Raw genomic sequence first — 20,829 nt, 5'->3', positions numbered from 1 at the left:
GAATGTAAATGATAGTTGTATGCATTTTAAATGTCATAGATTTTGGCAGCTGGCCTAAATGATACAGCACAGTGGAAAAAAAGGCACCTCATACTAAACACCAGTATATAACAAACACATCGTATTAAAAAATGAACACAAAGTAGAAATGTAAAACTTGAAATACAAAAAAACAAAACAAAAAACATCGCCAAACCAAATTTTACACAGTATAAAAAAATTAAAAGCTACCGAATCATCAAATATTAAAACAATTCACACATGATATTCAGTTTGTTTTCGATATATGTTTAGTTATATTAGCTTTAAACAGTGCATTTTCACTCCGTGTTGATATCCCAGATCAATAATCTCAATCAACTGAGTTGAAATTCAGAAAGTCATAATAAAGCAGTCCACAATGCAGTTGTAGGATATGATATATTCAATATAACCAATTATCATAAATATATTTATTATTTAGCATGCTTAAATAATGGCCATCACTGCTGGAAGCATCAGAACTAGCAAAGACATCGGAAGTGGTCTGGAGGCTCTGAGGGTGGTGTAGTTGCCTGCTTTTGCCTCTGCACCTTAGTTCACTACCGAGGTGTCTCTGTTTCGATTCAGCTGGCACAAGATGGCTCTACACAACACGAGGGACTACATCTACAGGAAAGTGAAAGAAAGATTGTTTATTTTACTTCCTGTTCATCTTCTGTTGTTTCTTGAGTTGCTTTGAGTCCTCTTGCAATTTTAGAAAGAGACTGAGGAGGGCAGAAAAGCCAAAGAAAACAGACACTTGCTCGCCTCTGGTTTCTTTAAACTCCATTTTTCTGGTCTTTTATGCTAAATTAGTAGATTGCGACTGTACTTACCCACAATAATAAAAATCCCAGTAACGTGCCCAAAAAAATCTTAAATCCATGCATGAGGATTTCAACAAGGTACGTAAGGCATCCCTGAAACAGGAAAGGATTAATACGATACATATTTTCTAAAGAGGAAACAAACAATTTGCATCTCAGTTGCATCAGATGACACCATAACAGCTTATAGAGTTTACAAAGGTTCCTGGAAAAACTGATGAGAATGTCTTTAATACCTGTTCATAAATCATAACAGTCTGATTTTCCTCCCAGCTGCCTACAAGAGTTTCCACCTAGAAAACATAATCATTTTAAGAAAAAAAAGAATGACAACCAGGGATAACAGAGACCAGAGTAATGTTTAAAAAATTATTTGTAATTTAAAAAAAATCTGAATAATTTTGGTGTATGTGGAGAGCAAATTTGCAAATTTATCCCAGTTAACTGCCATATTATCAAAAACAGATTGCATGTAATTGCCAACTTGATGCCATTCAATCACAAAGTGATGCCAGGCCGACTCTGCCTTGTTTCGACTCATTAAAATTGTTTTGAAGTTGGCAGCTGATACAGGAGGTCACTGAACTAGTCCCCATCTTCGAAGCAACATTTCAACATTCAAGTGTTTTTAAATCAATTGGTCCTCCATAATGAATAAACACTACTAATAATGACAGCCTTATATCAACAGGTTCTATTACAGAAGAACACAGTGTAGGCATGTTAGCTTTCACACTTACACACGGATTAGTGGACTCTTTGGCGCAAAGGCAGGATTTTGGGATGTTGGACTTCCAGTCCTGGTAGCCCTGAAGTCCACAACACTCCAACTGAGGTGGAAGTCAAAGGAGAACATAAGAATAGTTAGAGAAAACTGCAAAACAACCACTTCCTAATTACCTCAAATTGGCTACAGGTATTAACAGAGGTATGTTTCAGTGTAATTGCAAAAACATGGACATCCTGACTCGCAACCTCAAACTACGAGGTTTCTTACATCTGTCTGTAAATCGTCGAGCAACTCTTTGCTGCTTTCCGTCAGCGGCAAAAGCCTCAGGTATTCCTTCTTCAGCTCTTCAACTAGCTGCACAACAAAAACAAAGTAATATTAAAAATATTATTACAAACAATACTGTATCTTCTAAAACACATTTTGGATTAAACTAAACAAACACACACACACACAAAAAAAAACACAGAAACTCCACATTTTAAAGTCAACTCGGTGATACCTCAGGGTGGGAAGCCAGTCCTACGAATAATAGAATGATAACCATCAACAAGACGATGCTCTCTAAAATCACTCCAACTGCATACTGTCACACACACACACACGCACACACACACACACACACACAGAAATACAGAAAGAAAGATCTATTTGTTTTTAAAATCACTCCAACTACATACTGTCACACACGCGCACACACACACACACACACACACACACACACAGAAATACAGAAAGAAAGATCTATTTGTTTTTGTCATAAATTGTATCTTAAACAAAATATGAAGTGTCTTGAGTTTTTTTTCTTTGCCGACCACTTTTAGAGCCCACTTCTTCTCTTTCCAGACACCAATGGCACCAAAGATGGTCAAGACAAAAATTAAAAGAATTATAAAATAAAAAGACAACATGACTGCTGTCCTGAGTCCTTCCTGTGGAGAAAAAACACAAAACCAGAAAAGATAAGTTCATGTATACTGCTGATTAACATGGCCTACAAAATTGCCATTGTTGGCTATGTGTGATGTAGTAAAGTAGTAGTAACACCATAATGCAATATAATAATGATCAACATCTATTGCTGTTGTAGACTACTCCAGTATCCCTGTTACCTCTTTCAGTTTGTGGTCAGAAAACATAAACAAAGTGAATACCAGAACCACCAAACTGATCACCTGTAAAAACCGTAGCACACAGTTCATTAATTTCAAGGCTTTAACACATTTCCTAAAGGTTTATGAGTCACAAATAATTTCTTCAAACACCTTAACCTAATTATAATATTTTTTTAAAAATGCATATATTCAGTTACAATTGCAATGATTAATTCTGCTTAATAGAATTAACTGAAAGGGTCTAAAAACAAAAACTTACTGCAATCAGACTTATCACAACAATGTAACTCCGTTTCAAGTAGACGTTCACTTTTCCCATTTTTGCTTCTCCTGAACTCACGGCACAAACGAATGCTTCTTCCGTTTGCTGTAAAGAACAGAAAGTTCACTGGTCACAGAGTGAGAAGAAGCCCCCAATATTCTTAGCTCCCCATCTGAAAACTATAGTAAGAATATGGTTTGGTGGAATTGAAGAGATGATGTGATGACGAGAGATTTGTTCATTTATTTATTCTTTTAATGAATGGCTCTGGCCTGGTGTCTGGTGTTCTTCTACCTCAGGCATACAAAGTCTCTTCTCAACAGTAACTGCTCTCTAAGATGCATAAATAAAACACACAGGGGGTATGGCCCTGTTAACACTAGGGCTGGGTTTATACTGCTGACAATTTAGATCTAGTCAGCTGTGAGATTATTAATGATGTTAGAAAAAAAAGAAAAAAGAAAAACAAATAAAGCATATACAGATCTGTATTCTGTTTTTGAAACATTTAACAGTGGATATTTTTACATTTTTGGTACATAAACATTCTGAATAAAAGGTGTTGGAGCTATTTATTTTTAATTTCTATTATTTTGAAATTTGTTAAAAAATTTTCTTGGTTCACCTATTTTGGGATATTTACACGTTTTATTTGTAGGTTAATAATTGCTTAATTCTTTGTTTTGTTATTTATCTTTGTAAGTCAGCCAGGAAGAACTGCAGGGCCATTAACTATAAGTAAAGGGACTGGTATAGGACAGCACTGGGGTGGGCTTATGGTTTTTGCTTTTGTTTTTTTACCAGATTTGCAAGAATCCCTTTTAAGTTTGCAACTGCCAGAAGAACAACTGAAAATGCAAACTGCATATTTTCAGTCCAAGGTGACAGCATTCTGTTTTTATAGACAATCCCACGTAACAGACAGGTCTGGCCCAGCTCTAGTGTGAAGCCAGACACTGTTGGCTGACTGGCAAGTGGTAAGTGGTAAGTGGTATGTCAACCAGATGTGGGCCAGATCTGGCAATGATGGCACTGTTTATGTGATGGCATGCCACATCTGGCCCGATTGTGGTTTCGCTTATGTGTCCCAGATCTGTCGCCTAACCGGCATGAATGTGTTTCCTAGCAGTATCAAGTTACTAAAGTTACTATTTGTACTGGATGTCACAAATCCTCACATCCCGTGAGGTCGGATACAGATTCAATACGATTTTTTATTTTATTCTCAGTTTTCAGGAATTTCAATTTGTTGTTAAAAAAAAGTTTGTTGGTTTTGTCTCCATATGACTCATTTATTTCACATGAAATATGTTAAAATGGTATTAAACCACTGTCATCATGTCAGTTTGCTGATAAATGCAAAGATTAATAAGCCATCAGAAACTCAGGGCATGCATTTGAGTATTGATATGTCACATATTTAGACTGCTGGGGTTGAAACATCTGTGTAGATGTGATTTTAGCGACATGACTCGGAGGTGTTTTACTCTATAATCTGCTATTAAAGAAGTAACTAATATTAACCGTGTTTTGTAGAATGATTTCTAACATTTAATGTTGTTAAGGCATTTTGCTAGAGTTGTAATTTTTCAGTCATGAGTTAAACGCTTAAGTTATCTTCAAACAATGTATTTAGCCTTTTATCTTGAAAATGTATTTCCACCTCCATAGAACAGCATATTACATTTGAACGTTCCCTAAAGTAACATGCTGGGACTGTAAGGGGGGATTTAGCTTTCATAGCAGGCTTCATGATCATGCAATTGCACCCAAAAAATTATTTCATTCCAGGATCAATACAGTTAGAAGAGACCTGATCAGAAAATTTTAATTAAGAAAAGGTAATGCCACTTCCATAAAGAATATATTTTCATGGATTAACTCTAATCAATACTACCTGCTTATTCTGTGTTTACTTCATGTTCTGCTAGGTCTGGGCTTCCCGGTGATCGTCATCCCCTGGGTGGGGCTTCAGGAGATGGACCCCCTTAAAAGAAGGAGAAGCCTGTCGGGTTCTGTGGCCCACCTGGCAACTCCAGCCATCTCCTACATCTACAACTGCTTGAGGAGCCAGGAACCTCGCCTGTGGGGCCAGTCCATGCAGCAGGACGCAGAGAGCATCAGTGAGTGGAAACTTATGACGGCAGAAACAAATTAAAGACAGTTAATGTCTCCATTATGCTCCTGTTTCTCTGGTTCGCTCTTGTTTTTATCACTTGAGAAATATTGCTAAACTGAGTCCCATTGTATTATGCTCTGAATTGGAAATTGTTACACATGCATTTGTTTCATCTCATTTGCACTATTGTAATTGTTTGTTCACTTGTTTATGTAAGGCCCCCTTGGAACATCTGTGGGGTTGTTCAGAATGCTGCTGCAAGGTCTCTGACCAAGTCTTCTAAGTACTCGCATGTCACGCACCTGCTGATCCAGCTGTACTAGCTCCCCATTAAATTCAGAGTCCACTTTACGATTATGACTTTGACATTCGGGGCTCTGCATGGACAAGCACCAAAATCACCATCAGAGATCGTTTACATCCGTACATCCCCAGCAGGTCCCTGGGGTCATGTGATCAGTTCTTGCTGGTTGTCCATAAAACTAAGCTGAAAACGAAAGGTGACAGAGCTTTTGTAACTGTGGCCCCAGACCCTGACACTCTCCCTCTTTGAGTTTGAGATCTGTGGACTCAGTGGTCTCTTTTATAAAACAGCTAAAAACTCATTTTTTTAAAACTTGCTTTTGGTTCAGTTTTGTTTTATCTTTTATCTTTTCTAAAGCACTTTGTGATTTTTATCTTGAAAGGTTCTATACAAATATAATTTCACTTACTTACTTAAATCTCCATTAGCTGATATAAGAGCTGACTGACAGGCTGTTGGGCAAATTGTTGACTTGATAAATAAATGTCACCCTTATAAACAACAGCAACAGGTAAACCTTTCTATCCATTACAACAGAATTGTCTTCTTTTCAGTTTGTCAATTAAAGGAAGTATTTTGTCATTACTTGACTTCATTGCACAGACACTAGGTGGCACTAACACCTAACACTTTCTCAAGAAATTAAAGTCACCATAATATACATTGTAAACATGTCAAGGGCACGTTGTATCCGTGCATTCACTGCTGTGTCAATATTATGTTATAATGTAAGCAGTAGGCGTAGGACCTTTGTCACTTTGTGCTCATATTCTATTTTCAAATTCACACCAGTTCTTTTTCCTGTTTATATGTATGTTTATGGACAGTTTCAAGTTTATAAGGCACGCCTGACTGTAACAGTAATACAGCAGCCCTGCAACAGAGCTCACTTTCATAATAGTTCAGTTTTTGTTAGGTGATGTAAAACAGGGAGAATTTAGCTTCATTTAATTTAGCACATTTTTGTTAGGTGAGGATTAACATTTATGTGCAATCAGCTGATGGGCGTGTGTGTGTGTGTGTGTGTGTGTGTGTGTGTGTGTGTGTGTGTGTGTGTGTGTGTGTGTGTGTGTGTGTGTGTTTTCTCAGGTAAAACAGTGGACCGTGGAGCTGTCTCAGTGGCCGTTGAAGAAGTCTTAGAGCTTCTGGAGGCTTTTAATATAAGATCAACACAGGTTCCAAAAGCCATCTCTGCACTGAACGCCATTTTGATGAGCCTGCAATGTCAAGTGAGCACATTTGAAGACCTAATTCAATTGATTTATGTTTACGTTATGACTGTTTGCAGCCACATGAATAGTTAATGATGTACTATGGTTGTTGTGTCTCTTTGTGTCATGTATATTGTGCCTGTACTCAGGAAGGTATGTATTTTTATGGTGTCTTAAAAAGTCTGATAATGAGCTAAACATTACCCAGAGACAAGTATGTATTTTCTAATTAGATAGCAATTTTTTTTTTTAAATGTATTTTTCAAATTGTTTAACAGGCAAATCTTCCTACGGAGGGAGAATCCACCTGTGATGTCGTCATGAGTGATGACGACAAGAACGAAGACTCTCACCAGGAAACATGGACTGTGTCTGAGAGGATGTTTTCTCATTTGTATCATCTAAGGTGGTTGTTTTTGTTATTGGAGTGTTGTGATTCCACTGGTGATTATACTACAGATACCAAATTAGGATTACTTACCAGCACATATGCTGTGATTTAGTTAAATAACTATGTCGCCATCAATTCAAAAGTTGTTGTAATTTGCTGTAACACTGTAGTACTGGGAAAAAAACTTAAAGTGAGTAAAGTCTCTAACATAATTTCCCTGGGGATTAATAAATTACGTTGATTCTAATAATGATGATGGCTGTAAAAAAAAAAAAAGAAAAAGAAAAAACAAACAACAACAAAAAACAAAAATGCAAATAACAGCCAAATCTTTCTAATTGTGGAGGAAGAAATTGACAAATTACAAAATAATCCAGCCCAGTTATTAAAAAGTCCATGCTTGGTGACATGAACTAATTTGCCAGGACAAAAACCACACTTTGGTGAAGTGTAGCTTGTTTTTTGTTCATTCTGCTGACCCCCTGAAATCTTTTGGTTTCTGTTATGTTGTAGCTCGGAAGTGTTCAAAGCTCTGGGCTTTGACCCTCACACCAGTCACTGCGTTCAGCCAGAGGGAGGTCCTCCATCACCACAGGAAGTCTTGGCCTGTTTGCAAAATCTGTCCATCATGCCAGTTAAAAAAATACCACAGGACATTTCACTCATCTTTCATTTCAGGTTTGCATAAGGCCCCTTCCTGATCATTCTTTGGATTATAGCTGTGCCTCTTATAGAGAAATGTATGCATCACAGTCACCATTTCACAAATCTTATTTGTACATCTGGATCTGTGTCCTTCAGTAAACTCCACAGAGGAGTTTGATCTTGCTTACCTTTGCCTCAACAAGTAGCTTGTTGAAGGAGTCCTTTAAACCACCACCCGTCTCCTTCTTGTGTGCAGGTGTTTTATGTTCTCATTGCTCTCAGGCTCCAGAGGTGAACCTCTGCCTGCATTTGTCAGAACTATGTTCCAAAGTACTATGGTGCCTGAGAGCAATGAAAGCATAAAGGACTAGTTTAAAGGACTCCTACAAATTGCCTAATAGCAATCACCTGCTGAGGCGTGGGTGTGTCCTGAGGTGGCCTATCAGCTGGTCACAGGACCTATTTAAAGGGAAGCTGCAGAGCAATGGAGGAGGCCCCAGACATGATGAGAAGGAATGTGTAGAAGCTAGGCATCTGAAAGGTTGTGTAATGTGGCGACAGTAGGAGACAATGCATGTGATCATAAGGACAGAGGTGCACCTCTGCCTAATTTTGGAGTAGTGTATCTCCACTGTTGTTTACTGGGTGCAGCCGTGTTGGGGGAGGGCTATTAGCCAGGACAGCTCCCCGGATGATGGTCTTGGCCCATATCGGTCTGCTTACAGGGTGATGGGAGGCTTCTCCTTGTCCACCCGGGACAAGGCTGCTGTGGTCCCGCTCTGAAGAGAAAGTGCTTCCCGGTTGTCAAACATTATCTAGTCTTGTAGATGGTCTGACAGCTGAGAATAATGATGATAAAGTGCTGCTGCAGTACCAGAGTCAATACCAACAGTGTGCTCTCATCTTATGCATGTGAGTTTGTCATTATAGTTTTATTTGTAAGAAAATGATGAACTTCACATTGTGTACCTAATCAAAGAACATTTCATAAGTCCGTTTAATTTCATTGCCCTATGAGAGCTGGAATAAACATATCCTGATAGTTACAGTTGAGCACACTTTAGTTAAATCTTGAAACAGTAGAGACAGATAGAAATAGATTCATCTTTGCATAGACAAAAGCATATACCGCCTGTGTTCAGTCCATCATATTAAAAAGGAAACTATAACATGCTCCATGTCCTCTTGCATCCACGTCTAAATTGTTGTCAAGCAGCCCGGTAACAGAAATGTCTCTAATGTAGACATGTACAGTGTAGTGTACGCATTAAATGACCATAAAGGAAACACTAACATCTATGTAAAACTTATTTGAATAAAAAATGAACAGGCACTTGATAGATTGTAAAAGAAAGTGGGGAGCAATTCCACAGGTGCGAAGCCTTTTGTTCTGTTTGTTCTGACTGTATTTAAAACAGGGTTGTGCTGTCCATCTTCAAAAGCTGGTATCTCTTGGTGGCGGTATTGGCTATATTAATTATTGTTAATTATAATTATTATATTCTTAGAGTTTTCTCTTTCTCTTATATTTAAAATAACCACACTACGGATGGTCAGAAGGAACATTTATGTGGATGACTGTTTAAAATCTGTTGCTTCACAATAAGAGGCAGTGCGCATGCTGCAGAGGCTGATATCTGCACTAAAGGAGGATTCAAGCTTTCAAAATGGATCAGCAACAGTCACACAGTGCACATCTCAATCCCAAAGGAAATCAAGGGTCTGGATTTGGATCAATTTCCAATTGAGAGAGCACTGTGTTAGTTCAAGTTCAGAAACTCTCCACAGGATCGTCCACCAAGTAGAAGGGGCATTTTGTCTGTGATCGGCTCACTGCATGATCCTTTGGGAATCTTGTCTCCTTTCAGTATGCCAGCTAAACTGTTGCTACAAGAACTTTTGTTGACAAAATTTGAAGTGGGACGAAGTTATTCCTCACTCTCCCTCTAAGCGGGGGCGTGATTGGGTGGAGGAGCTCCAGCTGATTCAGTGGAATGCCTTCTTAAACCAAGTTCCACTGGAAGACCAGATAAAGCACAACTTCATCATTTTTCTGATGCAAGTCCAGATGGTTATGGGATAGTGTCATATTTAAAACTGGAAAAGAATAACATCTCAAATGTTGCCTTTAAACTGGGAAAAGCTAGAGTTGCTTCTTTTAAGAAAACTACAAATCCCAGGCTGGAATTGACAGCTTCAGTTCTTGCAGTTTGAGTGAACTAACTTCTGCAAAAAGAGTTGCAGGAAAAGTTTGAAAAATCTGTTTTTTGAACTGATAGTACAAGAGTACTGAAATACATCTCCAAGGAAGCCAGAAGATTTAATACCTTAGCTGCAAATAGAATTTCTGTTGTTCAAGAAGCAACAGATGTGAATAAGTGGAGATATGTTTCCTCTAAGGAGAACCATGCAGACGACGCATCCAGAGGCATGAAAGCTGAGGATTTCCTCAAATGTAGGAGATGAATAAATAGGCCAGAAGTCAGAGGAATGGCCTAAAATGGATGTGGATCACAGTGCAATTCCTGCAGATGACCCAGAGGTCACAAAGGACCTGACAGTGAGCATTTTTTGTGAAGGAATCACAAGATGCTACAAACTGTCTGATTCATCACTTCATCATCTTGGACAAAACTTCAAATCTCAGTAGCCTGGTTTTAAAGCTGAAAGAGACCTTGGTGTTGCTGGGACAAAAGAGGAAAGAGTTTGTTGCTGCAGATCTGAATGAAAATGATCTGGAAAGTCAAAAGAAAGAAATGGAAACAAGAATGGGAAAAACTTAAGACCACCCTGAAGAAAGAAAATCTGACTCAAGAAGATTTGGCCAAAGCAGAACAAGCTGTTATTCAGCATGCACAACAACAGAAATGTAAAACTGAAATGGCTTTAATAAGCAATGGCCTCAAAGCAGTCTCCAAGGGAAGTTCTCCCTACAAGCTCGACCCAGCATTGGATGCAGGGGAATAAATGTGTTAACATTGATTTTACGGCATATCCGTCAAAAGTTGGCACATGCAGGAAGAGCGTACATCCTGTCAAAACTAAGACAAAAAGACTGGATAGTAAATGCAAATTCGGCTGCCAAGAAAATAATCTCTCGTTGTATCATGTGTAGGTGCAACAAAGGAAAGTTTGTTGAACAAAAGATGGCGCAGAGAGAGTCCTGCCAGACACGGCTCCGTTCACAAATGTTGGAGTGGTCTACTTTGGGCCTTTAAGGACAAAGTCTCTTTAAAAGGTATGGGGTTCTTATTCTTTGTTTGACCAGTCGTGCAGTACATCTGGAAATTGCATAAACACTCAGTAAAGACTGCTGTCTGGAGGTTCATCTGTAGACAAGGCCCAGTTTCGTCCATCAGATCTGATAATGCTAAAAATTTTGTTGGTGCAAATTGAGAGCTGAAAGAGAGCTTGGCTGAGCTGAACTATGCTAAAATTCAAAACGCTTTTATTCAGGATGGCATCAAAGGGAACTTTAATGTCCCGGCAGCATCTCACCAAAGTGATGTGTGGGAGCGTCTCATTCATTCCATAAGGAGTATTTTAGTCTCAGTTCTCAAAAAACAAGCTTTGGAAGATGAAGGCCTCCAAACAGTCCTCTGTGAAGCTGAAGCTATATTGAACGACAGACCCTTTACCAGAGTTTGCAATGACTCAATGATCTTGAAGCACTCGCACCCAATTATTTGTTGCTGCTGAAAAACAAACCAATTTTGCCACCAGGAGTGTTTGATCAATGTGATCTTCATCCTAGGAAAAGGTGGAAATGGGTACAGTACATGGCAAAGCTGTTCTGGAAAAGATGGCTTTCTAAAGACATACCTCTGATGCAAGAAAGACAAAAATAGCAAGGGACTAAAAGATGTCTTATACCTGGAGATATTGTCTTGATTGCAGATGCTACAGAGACCTGTGTTTTGGAAAGGCCAGTGGCAAAACTTCTTTTGCTACTGGAAGCATCGTCTTGAAGAAGTAACATCATCAATGAAGATTAAGGACATACCGGAGGGAATAGCTCCTTTTTTTTAAGAATTTTGAAGTAACTGTGATTGTATGCACAATTAGGGGCCAGAGTGTTGGAGCCATTTATTCTTTATTTTTTATATTTTGAAATTTGTTTATCTTTGTAAGTCAGCCAGGATGAACTGTAGGGCCATTTTCTGTAAGTACTAGGACTAGTATAGGACCAGCATGCACTGGGGTGGGACTATTTTTTATTTTTTTTTTCATTTTATTTTTTTACGGGAGCAGAAGCAACAGGAAACAGTAAAAACTGATTTTTGTTTATTGCTTGCCAAACTCAATAAATTAACCATAAAACGCAACGTTCAAGTTTTGGACATTGGACTTTTTTTTGCCTGTGTGTAAAATATCACCACAGTGCAGCAGTGGCTTGTGGATTTTAAATTGTTGAATGTTTGTTTGGACAAACAATGGAATCGTCAATACAAAAGGTTTTCTTAAGATATATAAAACAGATGTGTTGCAACAAATACACAAAGACATATGAAACATCAGAGGGGCTTTTTAAAAAATAGTGTAGAGACGTTTTTAGTTTAATCAGTGCCATCATATCAATAATTTTTAGATGAATTCTAATTGTAAAATGTCTTTTAAAAAATCCTGTGGAACAGGTCAAAATTGAGTGATCATTTTACTTAATTAGTTATTTAGTAATTAGTATTGTTAGTTTATGAAAGCTGTAGCCATTAAGAAGTGGGCTTGTAACCTAAGGGTTGCATAACTTGATAAATCATTACTGGTTTCATCATTTCACTTGATTTTATGTCAAATTTAAGTTTACAAAACAAAACAAAACAAAACCAAGTTATATGAAGGGAATATAAAATGTTTTATTACACAATGAAAAACAGTCTTTCAAATTTTTCTAAAATGTTCCCACAAACCTGGGGAACAAGAATCAATACATTAACTGTGGTTTACACAGTTAGAGGTGTAAGCTGTATATTTTCCTTTTGTCCTTTCATTTATTAGCGCTTTGGGGTAAAGCGCTATACAAATACAGGCCATTTACCATTTATGCAGTGGATGAAGGATGTGGGATGTGCCACAGAAAGGCTAAGGAAGAAACTGGATTGAAGGATTTTTTTTTTCTTTAGCAGCTGATCTAAACGATACGGAGCAATGAAAAAAAAGGCACCTTATACTGAACCCCAGTCTTATCAAATATGAGAGTATTAAAAAGCTTTGAATGGAAAAAAAAAAGTCAGAGTTGAAGAAAAATGAAAAGCTACCAAACTACATAATATCAGTTAAGCTTTAATTCAACCATACTACTCATAAGTGCTTTTTTACTGAGCACATTAGCTTTAAACTCTGAATTTTTACTTAGTTTCTTGCTTGCTGGTGCTAAAAATCACAGATCAGAGGTATTAGATTACACTCCATGTTGGTGCAGAATTACCACCAGTCTCTAAACACAGAGCTCAAAGGCGCAAAGCAGTTAACACACTCTGTCACTTATCATATCCCTCTTGGTTATACTGGATAGAAATATTTATCAAAAAAGGAACATAGTCTTTCACAGTTCTGTTTTTTGTGGCACAGCCCAAATTTACAGCTCATTAGGGATTACATAGTGAATAGAAAATACCCTTAACAAAGAAGTTCAAAATACACTTGCATGGTATGATATAGTCAATATATCCAATCATCATAACGTCTTCTATTAATCCTATTGCTTCCGAGGTTTGCCTTAGCTTTGCTTAACATGCTGAATCAGAAACAAAGAAATCAGGGGTGGTCTGAAACCTCTGTGAGGGTGGTGTAGTTGCCTGCTTTTGCCTCTGCACTGTAGACCACTGCAGGGGTGTCTTTCTTCCGATCGAGCTGGCACAAGATGGCTATACACAATACTGCTGACAATATCTAAAACAGAATCAAACAGAGGTGGTTTATTTTACTTCCTGTTCATCTTTTTATTATTTCTTGAGTTGCTTTGAGTCCACCTGCAATTTTAGAAAGAGGCTGAGGAGAGCAGAATAGTCAAAGAAAATAAAAAGGCAAGTTTGCCAGCGCAGCGAAAACAGATACTTGCTCGCTTTCATTCAGTTTTCAAATCTGTAGTTAGCAACTGCATAGGAAGATTTCAGGATGGAAAAGAGTTTTTGAAACCCTATGACTGAAAATATTAGTGAAAGGCGAATTTTAAGGGAAAAATTAAGACTTTGTACAAATGGGATCACCTAAGCAAAACTCTCGTAACATTTCTGTCAACAGCCATGCACGCTTTGTAAAGATCACATCAAAGGAGCTATAACCATGAGAGCCACAGACTGATTGTACTCACCCACAATAACATGACTCCCAGTGTTACGCCCAACACAATCCTAATCAGACTCATTATGATCTCGATGAAGTATGGAAGGCATCCCTAAAACAAGTAAAGGATTAATGAGATAAACCGATATAAATGGAAACAAAGTTCATAACAGCTTATAGAGTTTACACATGTACCTGTACTTGAAAAAAAAGATCATTTCTAATGAGAATGCCTTTAATACCTTTTCATAAATCATAATAGGCTCGTCACCCATCTGGCTGTTAAAGAGGCTGCTGTTTCTAGGAGCCGCCACCTGGAAAACACAGGAATTGTAATTGTGCATGAAGTGTATGCACACCCAGACAACGTGTAGTTTTTAAAATGTGATGATATTTGTGTGTCAAAGCTTTTAAAACATGCTTTTTTAACTGACTGCAGTCATTTTCAAGCAGATTTGCAAATAACTGGCGTCTTATTTTTAATGCAGACAGACTGCCAACATGCTGCAAACAATCGAAATAAGACTGCATGATGGGCACGACTCCTCTGCAATCCGTTTATTTTAGTGCTGTCAGCGTTAATCTCGATAAAATGATGTTAACGCCATTACCGCACTAACGCGGCAAATCTCCGTTAACGAGTTACCACGGATCGCCCCGTGCGTGGGGCTGCATGGCGTCAACGTGTTAACGAGCTAACCGCGCTAACACGTTGATTTCGTGCAGCCCCTCGCACGGGGCGATCCGTGGTAACTCGTTAACGGAGATTTGCCGCGTTAGTGCGGTAATGGCGTTAACATCATTGCAATTTTCACCAGTTAATAATAGTTAATTGACATATTATCACAAATGCCAGCTTGACCCCACTGAGTCAAAATCTTAATGACGTTTTATCGCTGACTTGATGCACTAAAGTTGCTTTACCGTCTGCAAATGGTTTGGTTGTACCACAGTCTCCAACCACTGTTTTCCCAAGTGTTACTGTAGCACAAAGGAGCCTGGTGGTGCTACTTTGGGAGGAAGTTGGGCTTTGTAAATGAAAATTTATTGAAAAATGTTTTTAACCGTGTAGGCATGTTAGCTTTCACACTTACACATGGATTAGTGGACTTGTCGGTGCATAGGCAGGAATTTGGGATGTTGAACTTCCAGTCCCGGTAGCTCTCCAGTCCACAACACTCCAACTGAGATGGAATCAGAGAAGAAAATAAAGAGACAACTGCAAAACAACCATCTCCTAATCCCTTCTACAAACAGTTACGTCTGACCAAACAGCATCTGATCTGTGCTGCTGAAAACTGTATCAGTCATGCCAGGACAGTCTGGTTGTATTTTTGGAAAAATATGTCCGTCACAAACAAGAAATTTATGAGTGTTATCTTTCTTTTGTTAACATCAAGAATACTGCATTTCTTCTCTGTTCTCACTAGAGTTCTCTATAAAACATTAAAACAGCTATTTTAAGTTGCTAATATTATAAGAAGAGCATGTGCCTAGCATCCAGTTAAGTTGTGTATCAGCATTGTTTAGTTATGCCATTAGCCTTACATATTATATGTGAGCTCTGTTTTTAGTTAGTTTTGTTTGATCACCCCTGAAACTACTTGGAACTGCAATTCTACAAGATTATACTTACAAAAACTGGCACGGGCTATCCATTATCGTTGCTCACAAACATCTCTATGACCTCATCGGCTATTATTTCCTTGTGCCGTGTTTACACTACTGGCTGCAAGTAATTTTCAGTATAAGCTGGCAATATGAAGCCTCAAATTGACACTGCAAAATTTTGTTATCTGAAAAACCTTAAATTCATTTACTCATTAATGGGTTGTGAAGCTAGATGAATAGCACACACACACACACACACACACTACAAACACATGTACATCTTCACTCACAACTTCACAACACAAGGTTACCTACTTCTGTCTGTATATCATCAAGGAATTCAGTAGCATTAACCAGGGGTAAAAGGTTCAGGTACTGCTTCTTCACATCTTGACGTACCTGCGCAACAAAAGCAAAGTAATATACAAACAGTTAAAAAACATTTCTCTATCTTCTAATGTGGAAAGGCACTTTGGTAATACCTGAGATTGTGAAGCCAGTCCTTGAATATTAAGCACCAACATGAGTAGACTACTCAGAATCATTCCAACTGCATACTGACAAACAGAAACACATACACACAGAAATACAGGAATAAGGATCTATTTGTTTTTGTTATAAATTGCATTTTATTACAGCTACCAAGATTCTTGTCTTCTTTTTTTCTTTACCCACCACTATTAGAGCCCACCGTATCTCTTTCCAGACACCGATTGCGCCAAAGATGGTCAAGAGAATAATTACCGCAGCAATAACATACATAACATGTATGACTGCAATCTCGCGTTCTGCCTGTGGAGAAAAAACAAAGACGCAGGTTGAGAGTGAGCAAGGGTGTAACCTGACTTCAGTGCCCCATGCAGATGTTGTTTGTCATTAAGAATACTACAGGAAAAGAAAACACTTACACGCTGGCATTTGTCTGACAACGGCTGCATAATATTTGCTTACCTATTTTGCCACTAATATAGAAATTGCTGCTGAGAAACATGAGCTATATATGTGTTGTCGTACATACAATATGACATTGTTAAATCGCACACACATTCATATGTCATAATGCAAGGTTCTATAAATATACATTTTATACCTCTTCCTGTTGGTGTAAGTGTCCATGGCTAAAAAGACTGAATCCCAGCAGCAACAAACTGATTATCTGTAAAAACAGTAAGAGACAATTCAACACTTTCAGGGCTGTAACAGGCAGAGTGAGAAATGCCAAGGTTACCGAAAGTCATCAATGATTTCTCCTCATCCAAAAAAAAATTGTGTACAAATGAAAGTATTAATTCTGCTTATTAGAATTAAATGATATGCATTTACATATTTAAACATTTACTATGCTTTACATTAATGATCTTGAATAGGTTATGTTACACCTGATCAAAATAATAATGAAAATATGAAAATATAAGCTACCAAAAAACATATTTTTTTGTAGTAAAAAGAAGTAATGATTACTAAACCCCCTATACAAAACCCTTTTTTCAAACACTCAATATGTTGGTTAGCAAACTGTAACATGGTACATAAGCTTTTGTGAACTTAACAACACTGACATAAGCATTGTTGTATCAGATGAACTGCAAAACATGACATATTACACACAAATGAAGAAAAAAAATGCAGAAGCACTCTGTGGGAAACTAAGTCCACTCTTACTGCTTACACAGGAATCAATATGTCAAAGTGGAAAGACATCAGCTATGTGATTGCTGTTGCTCATTAGTCTGGTAATGCTTATACGATCACTTCCAAACTATTTTAGTCCATTTGTTCTACAGAGAGAAGGAGTGGACGTCTAAGGAATTCAATCCAGGGTCTGGCCATGCAACAAACAAATACAGGAGCTAAATATCAGATGCTACACAGTTCAGTTTTATGTTCAGGTTCATGACAGCACATTTAGAAAATGGAAGGGATGTCAGGAGAAAAGCCTCTTCTCTGTAACAAGAACATGCCAGCACAGCTTAGGTTTGTACGTTTGCATCTGACCAAACCATAAGACTTCTGGAACAATGTCTTTTTGGACCGACAAGACCAAAGTGGAGCTATATGGCCATAATACACAATGCCACACTACAGCAAACTCAGCACAAACATACCCACTGTCAAGCTCGGTAATGGAGGGGTGATGATTTGGGCTTATTTTGTAGAGACAGGACCTGGGCACTGTACAGTTTGTCAGTCAGTCACGAACTCTTCTTTATCTCAAAATGTTCTGCAGTCAAATTTGAGGACACCTCTGAATGTTAACACTTGGCCAAAACAGGGTCATGAAACAGGACATTCATTCAACAGAACAACTTCAAAAACAAAGAACGAAGGTGTTGTAAATGCCCCATCAAAGTCGATATCTGAACTCATTTGAAATGCTGTGGCAGACTAAGAGAGTAATCTCCTAAAGGAGAGTGAGAACCTGATAAAGTCATACAAGAAACAATTACTTCAAATTAGCTGCTCCTTTCTTTGCACACAACTAATAGAGGGTACACCTGGTTTTTACCATGACTGTGCTTGTGCTTGCATGTCTTCAAGTAAGGTTTTAGCATTTCTTCAAATAAGGTCATAGAACTGTTCCTAACTATTGTGACGTCTGTATTTTCCCCCAAAATATGCAAGAAAAAAAATAGCCTGGGAACTAGAACTGGTTTGAACAAATCCATTTATAAGATCTCTCACTTAACAGGGGTAATGCCTAAATACCAGGAAGATACTTAATCCACCCCTTGAGTATTGATCCATAATTTACTTATGTTGTTACAAGAACTGGAAGCCTAAGAGTTTGGCATCTACATGATGAGCTCGGGGCATGAAATGAAACTTGATAATTATGCTACTTTCCAGCAAAACCATTGACCCAAAGCGCAGATCTGAGACAATCAAAGTATACTTGGTGGGATGTACTTCTGAACCATCTTGGTTCTTGGACTATGGTTTGGTTTAAAGAAAGTGCTGACATCTGTTAAACCCAACAATATTTGTTAAATAGAATCATTTGAATTTCAAGAATGTGTTGACTAATGACTACAATGAAGAGTATAACTACTGAAGAAGTTAATCCAGCTTTACACTGTTATGTTAATCTGATAAGTAGTTCACCCTTTACATTTGCTTACCCTTTTGACGTTTGGCATCAGCTCTTATGGACTCGTGCTAATCTTAGTGAAGTATTGCACAAAGTCTTTCTTTTGTAACAGCTCTGGGCTAAATCATGCGTTGGTAAACCACTGTAAATCAGTAAATACAAAGCAAGTGAAGAGACACATAGTGACAGCTAAACCATGAGGGACAAGCTGTATTAGCGGGAAAAACATGTTGCATAATCCACTTCCCCTCAACTGTGGGAATGATGAGAAGAATAAGGTGGGAGAAGGAGAAGAGGGAGTTAATAGGTTGGGGAAACCTGAGCATCACGTGGTATAACTGCCACTCAATCAGGTTTGGTGGGTCCCAGATGTTGTGTCAAGATGGCGATGCTGGCACATAGTCTGTTTTCTACAGTCATTAATGTCATGTTGCTGACTATGTGCCAAGAGTGGGCCACATTTGCACCGTACGTTTGTCACTCCTGTTTTTTGTTCTGTTTTTTCCCTCTTCATTTAACAAACAAACAACCAAACAAGCAATTTATGACATCACATTTTGGATTTTTGGAAACATTATGCGCATTTTAACTGTTTGTTTTCATACTTTAAAAAAAAAGGAAAACCAATGATGACATCACATAAGACTACAAGCATTATAGTACACATTATTGTTTAATACAGCCCCTAATTTAATTGTTATTTAACAATCTTACCGTTTCCTGGACACTGTTGTTTTCCCGTTTCGCTAATTATTCCAATGTGTTTCGAATAAATAAAACAAAAATTTAAAAAAGGGCCTCCTACAACCTTCATTGGCAACTCGATTGAGTAAAACTGAAAAGGGTTTAACTGCAGCACCTGGATAATGTAGATTTTTACGCATAGCACGAGGAGGGTCTCAACATCTGCACCTAAACAATCTTTTAGCGCCTCGTAACCATACTCACCGCGACCAGACTTATCACGACAATGAAAGTCCGTTTCAGCCACACATTCGCTCTTCCCATGTTTGGGTCTTCTGATGTCGCTCCACGAGTGAATGTGTCCCTCAAAAGTGATAGTTTGTGTGCCCGTAAAGAAATAAATCTACTTTTAAAGAAGCGAGACCCGTTAAAGTCCCTCCCCGCTAGACTGCGCTCCCCACCTGGAAATAATGGTGAGAATGTGGGTGGGTGGAGTCTTATTCTCCAGCTCATGAAGTTGCTTAACCCTGTTAATTTAAAGCCTGAAACATGAAATCATTGAAGAAAATTCTTATTTATTTTTTGCAAAATAGAATGTTTTGTTAACCTTATTACGAAATAAAAAATACTATTAATTTGTAAATCTGTGTTTAAATTTGCAACATAATTTATTTCGGTCCCCTAATAACGTAGAAGCCTCAAAATTTAAATATGATGCAATTAACTTTAATCCCTAAACGCAGGTGACTGCTAAGTAACATATTTATTACCAATATGATCAATATTTATGAGCACGAAAAACACACGATCATACGTGGATGGGGTGTCATATTAACAGGAGTGTCAAGTTTTGGAAAATGTGAAAGAGGATATACATTTTGAAATGTATTTTAATTAGTTTTACAGCTTTTCCAACAGATAAAGACTCCCTCTATGGGCATTCAACAACACCAAATTAAGTTATAGTTATATTTTAAAACCATTGAAGTTGTGCTTCTTTTTGTTATATTAAGATCTCTCATTGATTAAATCTGTAGTTGAATTTCTCTACACTGGCAGAAAAGGGAGATGCACCCGTCTGGCCCACATGACATCAAAATTAGCTATATGTGATGTACTTGGGAAATATGACCGCAAATGGAGTGGGAGTGTGTGGGTTGTTTTTTTTTTTTCACTTTGTCTGACATGTTTCCTGCAACAAGTTCTTAATATAGGAAATGCATTTTCCAAAGTAGCTCACACATACAGCAAAACACAGAAGACACAATGACAGTGGCTTCAGCTCAATTCTCTAATGACATTTACAAAGCAGAGAGCATTAGGTGCATTAATGATCATATACAGAATTGTCTATCTGTGATGAAAAGACAGTTAATGTAGTATTTTTAATCTGTTAAATGCCTTCATTCTGCCTCAATATGTTTTGTTTTGTTTTGTTTTTCCCTATTTCAGCACTTCATTTTCTTTATTTTCCTCTATTTTGCTGTATAGCATTTTGTGACTGATTCTCTGTACACAGTGCTTTTTAAATAAACTTTA

The 20,829-nt window shown here is 37.9% G+C and overlaps 2 protein-coding genes and 1 pseudogene across 4 annotated transcripts; 1 reads left to right on the top strand and 2 right to left on the bottom strand.

Annotated features, from left to right (window-relative positions):
- Positions 1-194: 194 nt before the first annotated feature.
- On the bottom strand, positions 195-3,056 carry LOC146369168 (uncharacterized; annotated as a pseudogene).
- On the top strand, positions 2,447-10,843 carry LOC146369167 (uncharacterized). 2 transcript variants are annotated; one of them, XM_084909133.1, is made up of 5 exons: positions 2,447-5,078; positions 6,468-6,607; positions 6,868-6,995; positions 7,494-7,658; positions 10,741-10,843. In XM_084909133.1, the coding sequence occupies exons 1-5, from the start codon at positions 4,934-4,936 to the stop codon at positions 10,841-10,843; spliced, it is 681 nt and encodes a 226-aa protein (XP_084765259.1). In that variant the 5' UTR covers positions 2,447-4,933. The 2 variants fall into 2 exon arrangements, with proteins under 2 accessions (XP_084765259.1, XP_084765260.1); XM_084909134.1 differs by lacking the exon at positions 10,741-10,843 and having other exon boundaries at positions 7,494-8,807.
- On the bottom strand, positions 8,530-19,768 carry LOC146369166 (tetraspanin-8-like). Of its 2 annotated transcripts, XM_084909131.1 has the most exons (10): positions 19,555-19,768; positions 18,638-18,748; positions 16,609-16,674; positions 16,194-16,310; positions 16,001-16,075; positions 15,834-15,917; positions 15,002-15,091; positions 14,150-14,221; positions 13,936-14,019; positions 8,530-13,514 (listed from the first exon to the last, which is right to left on the bottom strand). In XM_084909131.1, the coding sequence occupies exons 2-10, from the start codon at positions 18,653-18,655 to the stop codon at positions 13,380-13,382; spliced, it is 741 nt and encodes a 246-aa protein (XP_084765257.1). In that variant the 5' UTR covers positions 18,656-18,748; positions 19,555-19,768; the 3' UTR covers positions 8,530-13,379. The 2 variants fall into 2 exon arrangements, with proteins under 2 accessions (XP_084765257.1, XP_084765256.1); XM_084909130.1 differs by lacking the exon at positions 18,638-18,748 and having other exon boundaries at positions 19,555-19,767.
- Positions 19,769-20,829: the final 1,061 nt, after the last annotated feature.

The sequence above is a fragment of the Perissodus microlepis genome, chromosome 17 (genome assembly GCF_051167445.1).
Source record: "Perissodus microlepis isolate ML-2025 ecotype Zambia chromosome 17, ASM5116744v1, whole genome shotgun sequence".
Taxonomy (NCBI): domain Eukaryota; kingdom Metazoa; phylum Chordata; class Actinopteri; order Cichliformes; family Cichlidae; genus Perissodus; species Perissodus microlepis.
The sequence above is the reverse complement of the archived record's forward strand: the minus strand, read 5'-3'. Positions and strand labels throughout refer to the sequence as shown.

Coding starts and splice junctions, on each gene's coding strand:
- LOC146369167 (XM_084909133.1), top strand. CDS start 4,934: ATGGACCCCCTTAAAAGAAGGAGAAGCCTGTCGGGTTCTGTGGCCCAC. Junction 5,079..6,467: donor GCAGGACGCAGAGAGCATCA/GTGAGTGGAAAC, acceptor GTGTTTTCTCAG/GTAAAACAGTGGACCGTGGA. Junction 6,996..7,493: donor TCTCATTTGTATCATCTAAG/GTGGTTGTTTTT, acceptor GTTATGTTGTAG/CTCGGAAGTGTTCAAAGCTC.
- LOC146369166 (XM_084909130.1), bottom strand. CDS start 19,614: ATGGGAAGAGCGAATGTGTGGCTGAAACGGACTTTCATTGTCGTGATA. Junction 16,675..19,554: donor TCGTGATAAGTCTGGTCGCG/GTGAGTATGGTT, acceptor CTGTTTTTACAG/ATAATCAGTTTGTTGCTGCT. Junction 16,076..16,193: donor TACGGTGGGCTCTAATAGTG/GTGGGTAAAGAA, acceptor TCTGTTTGTCAG/TATGCAGTTGGAATGATTCT.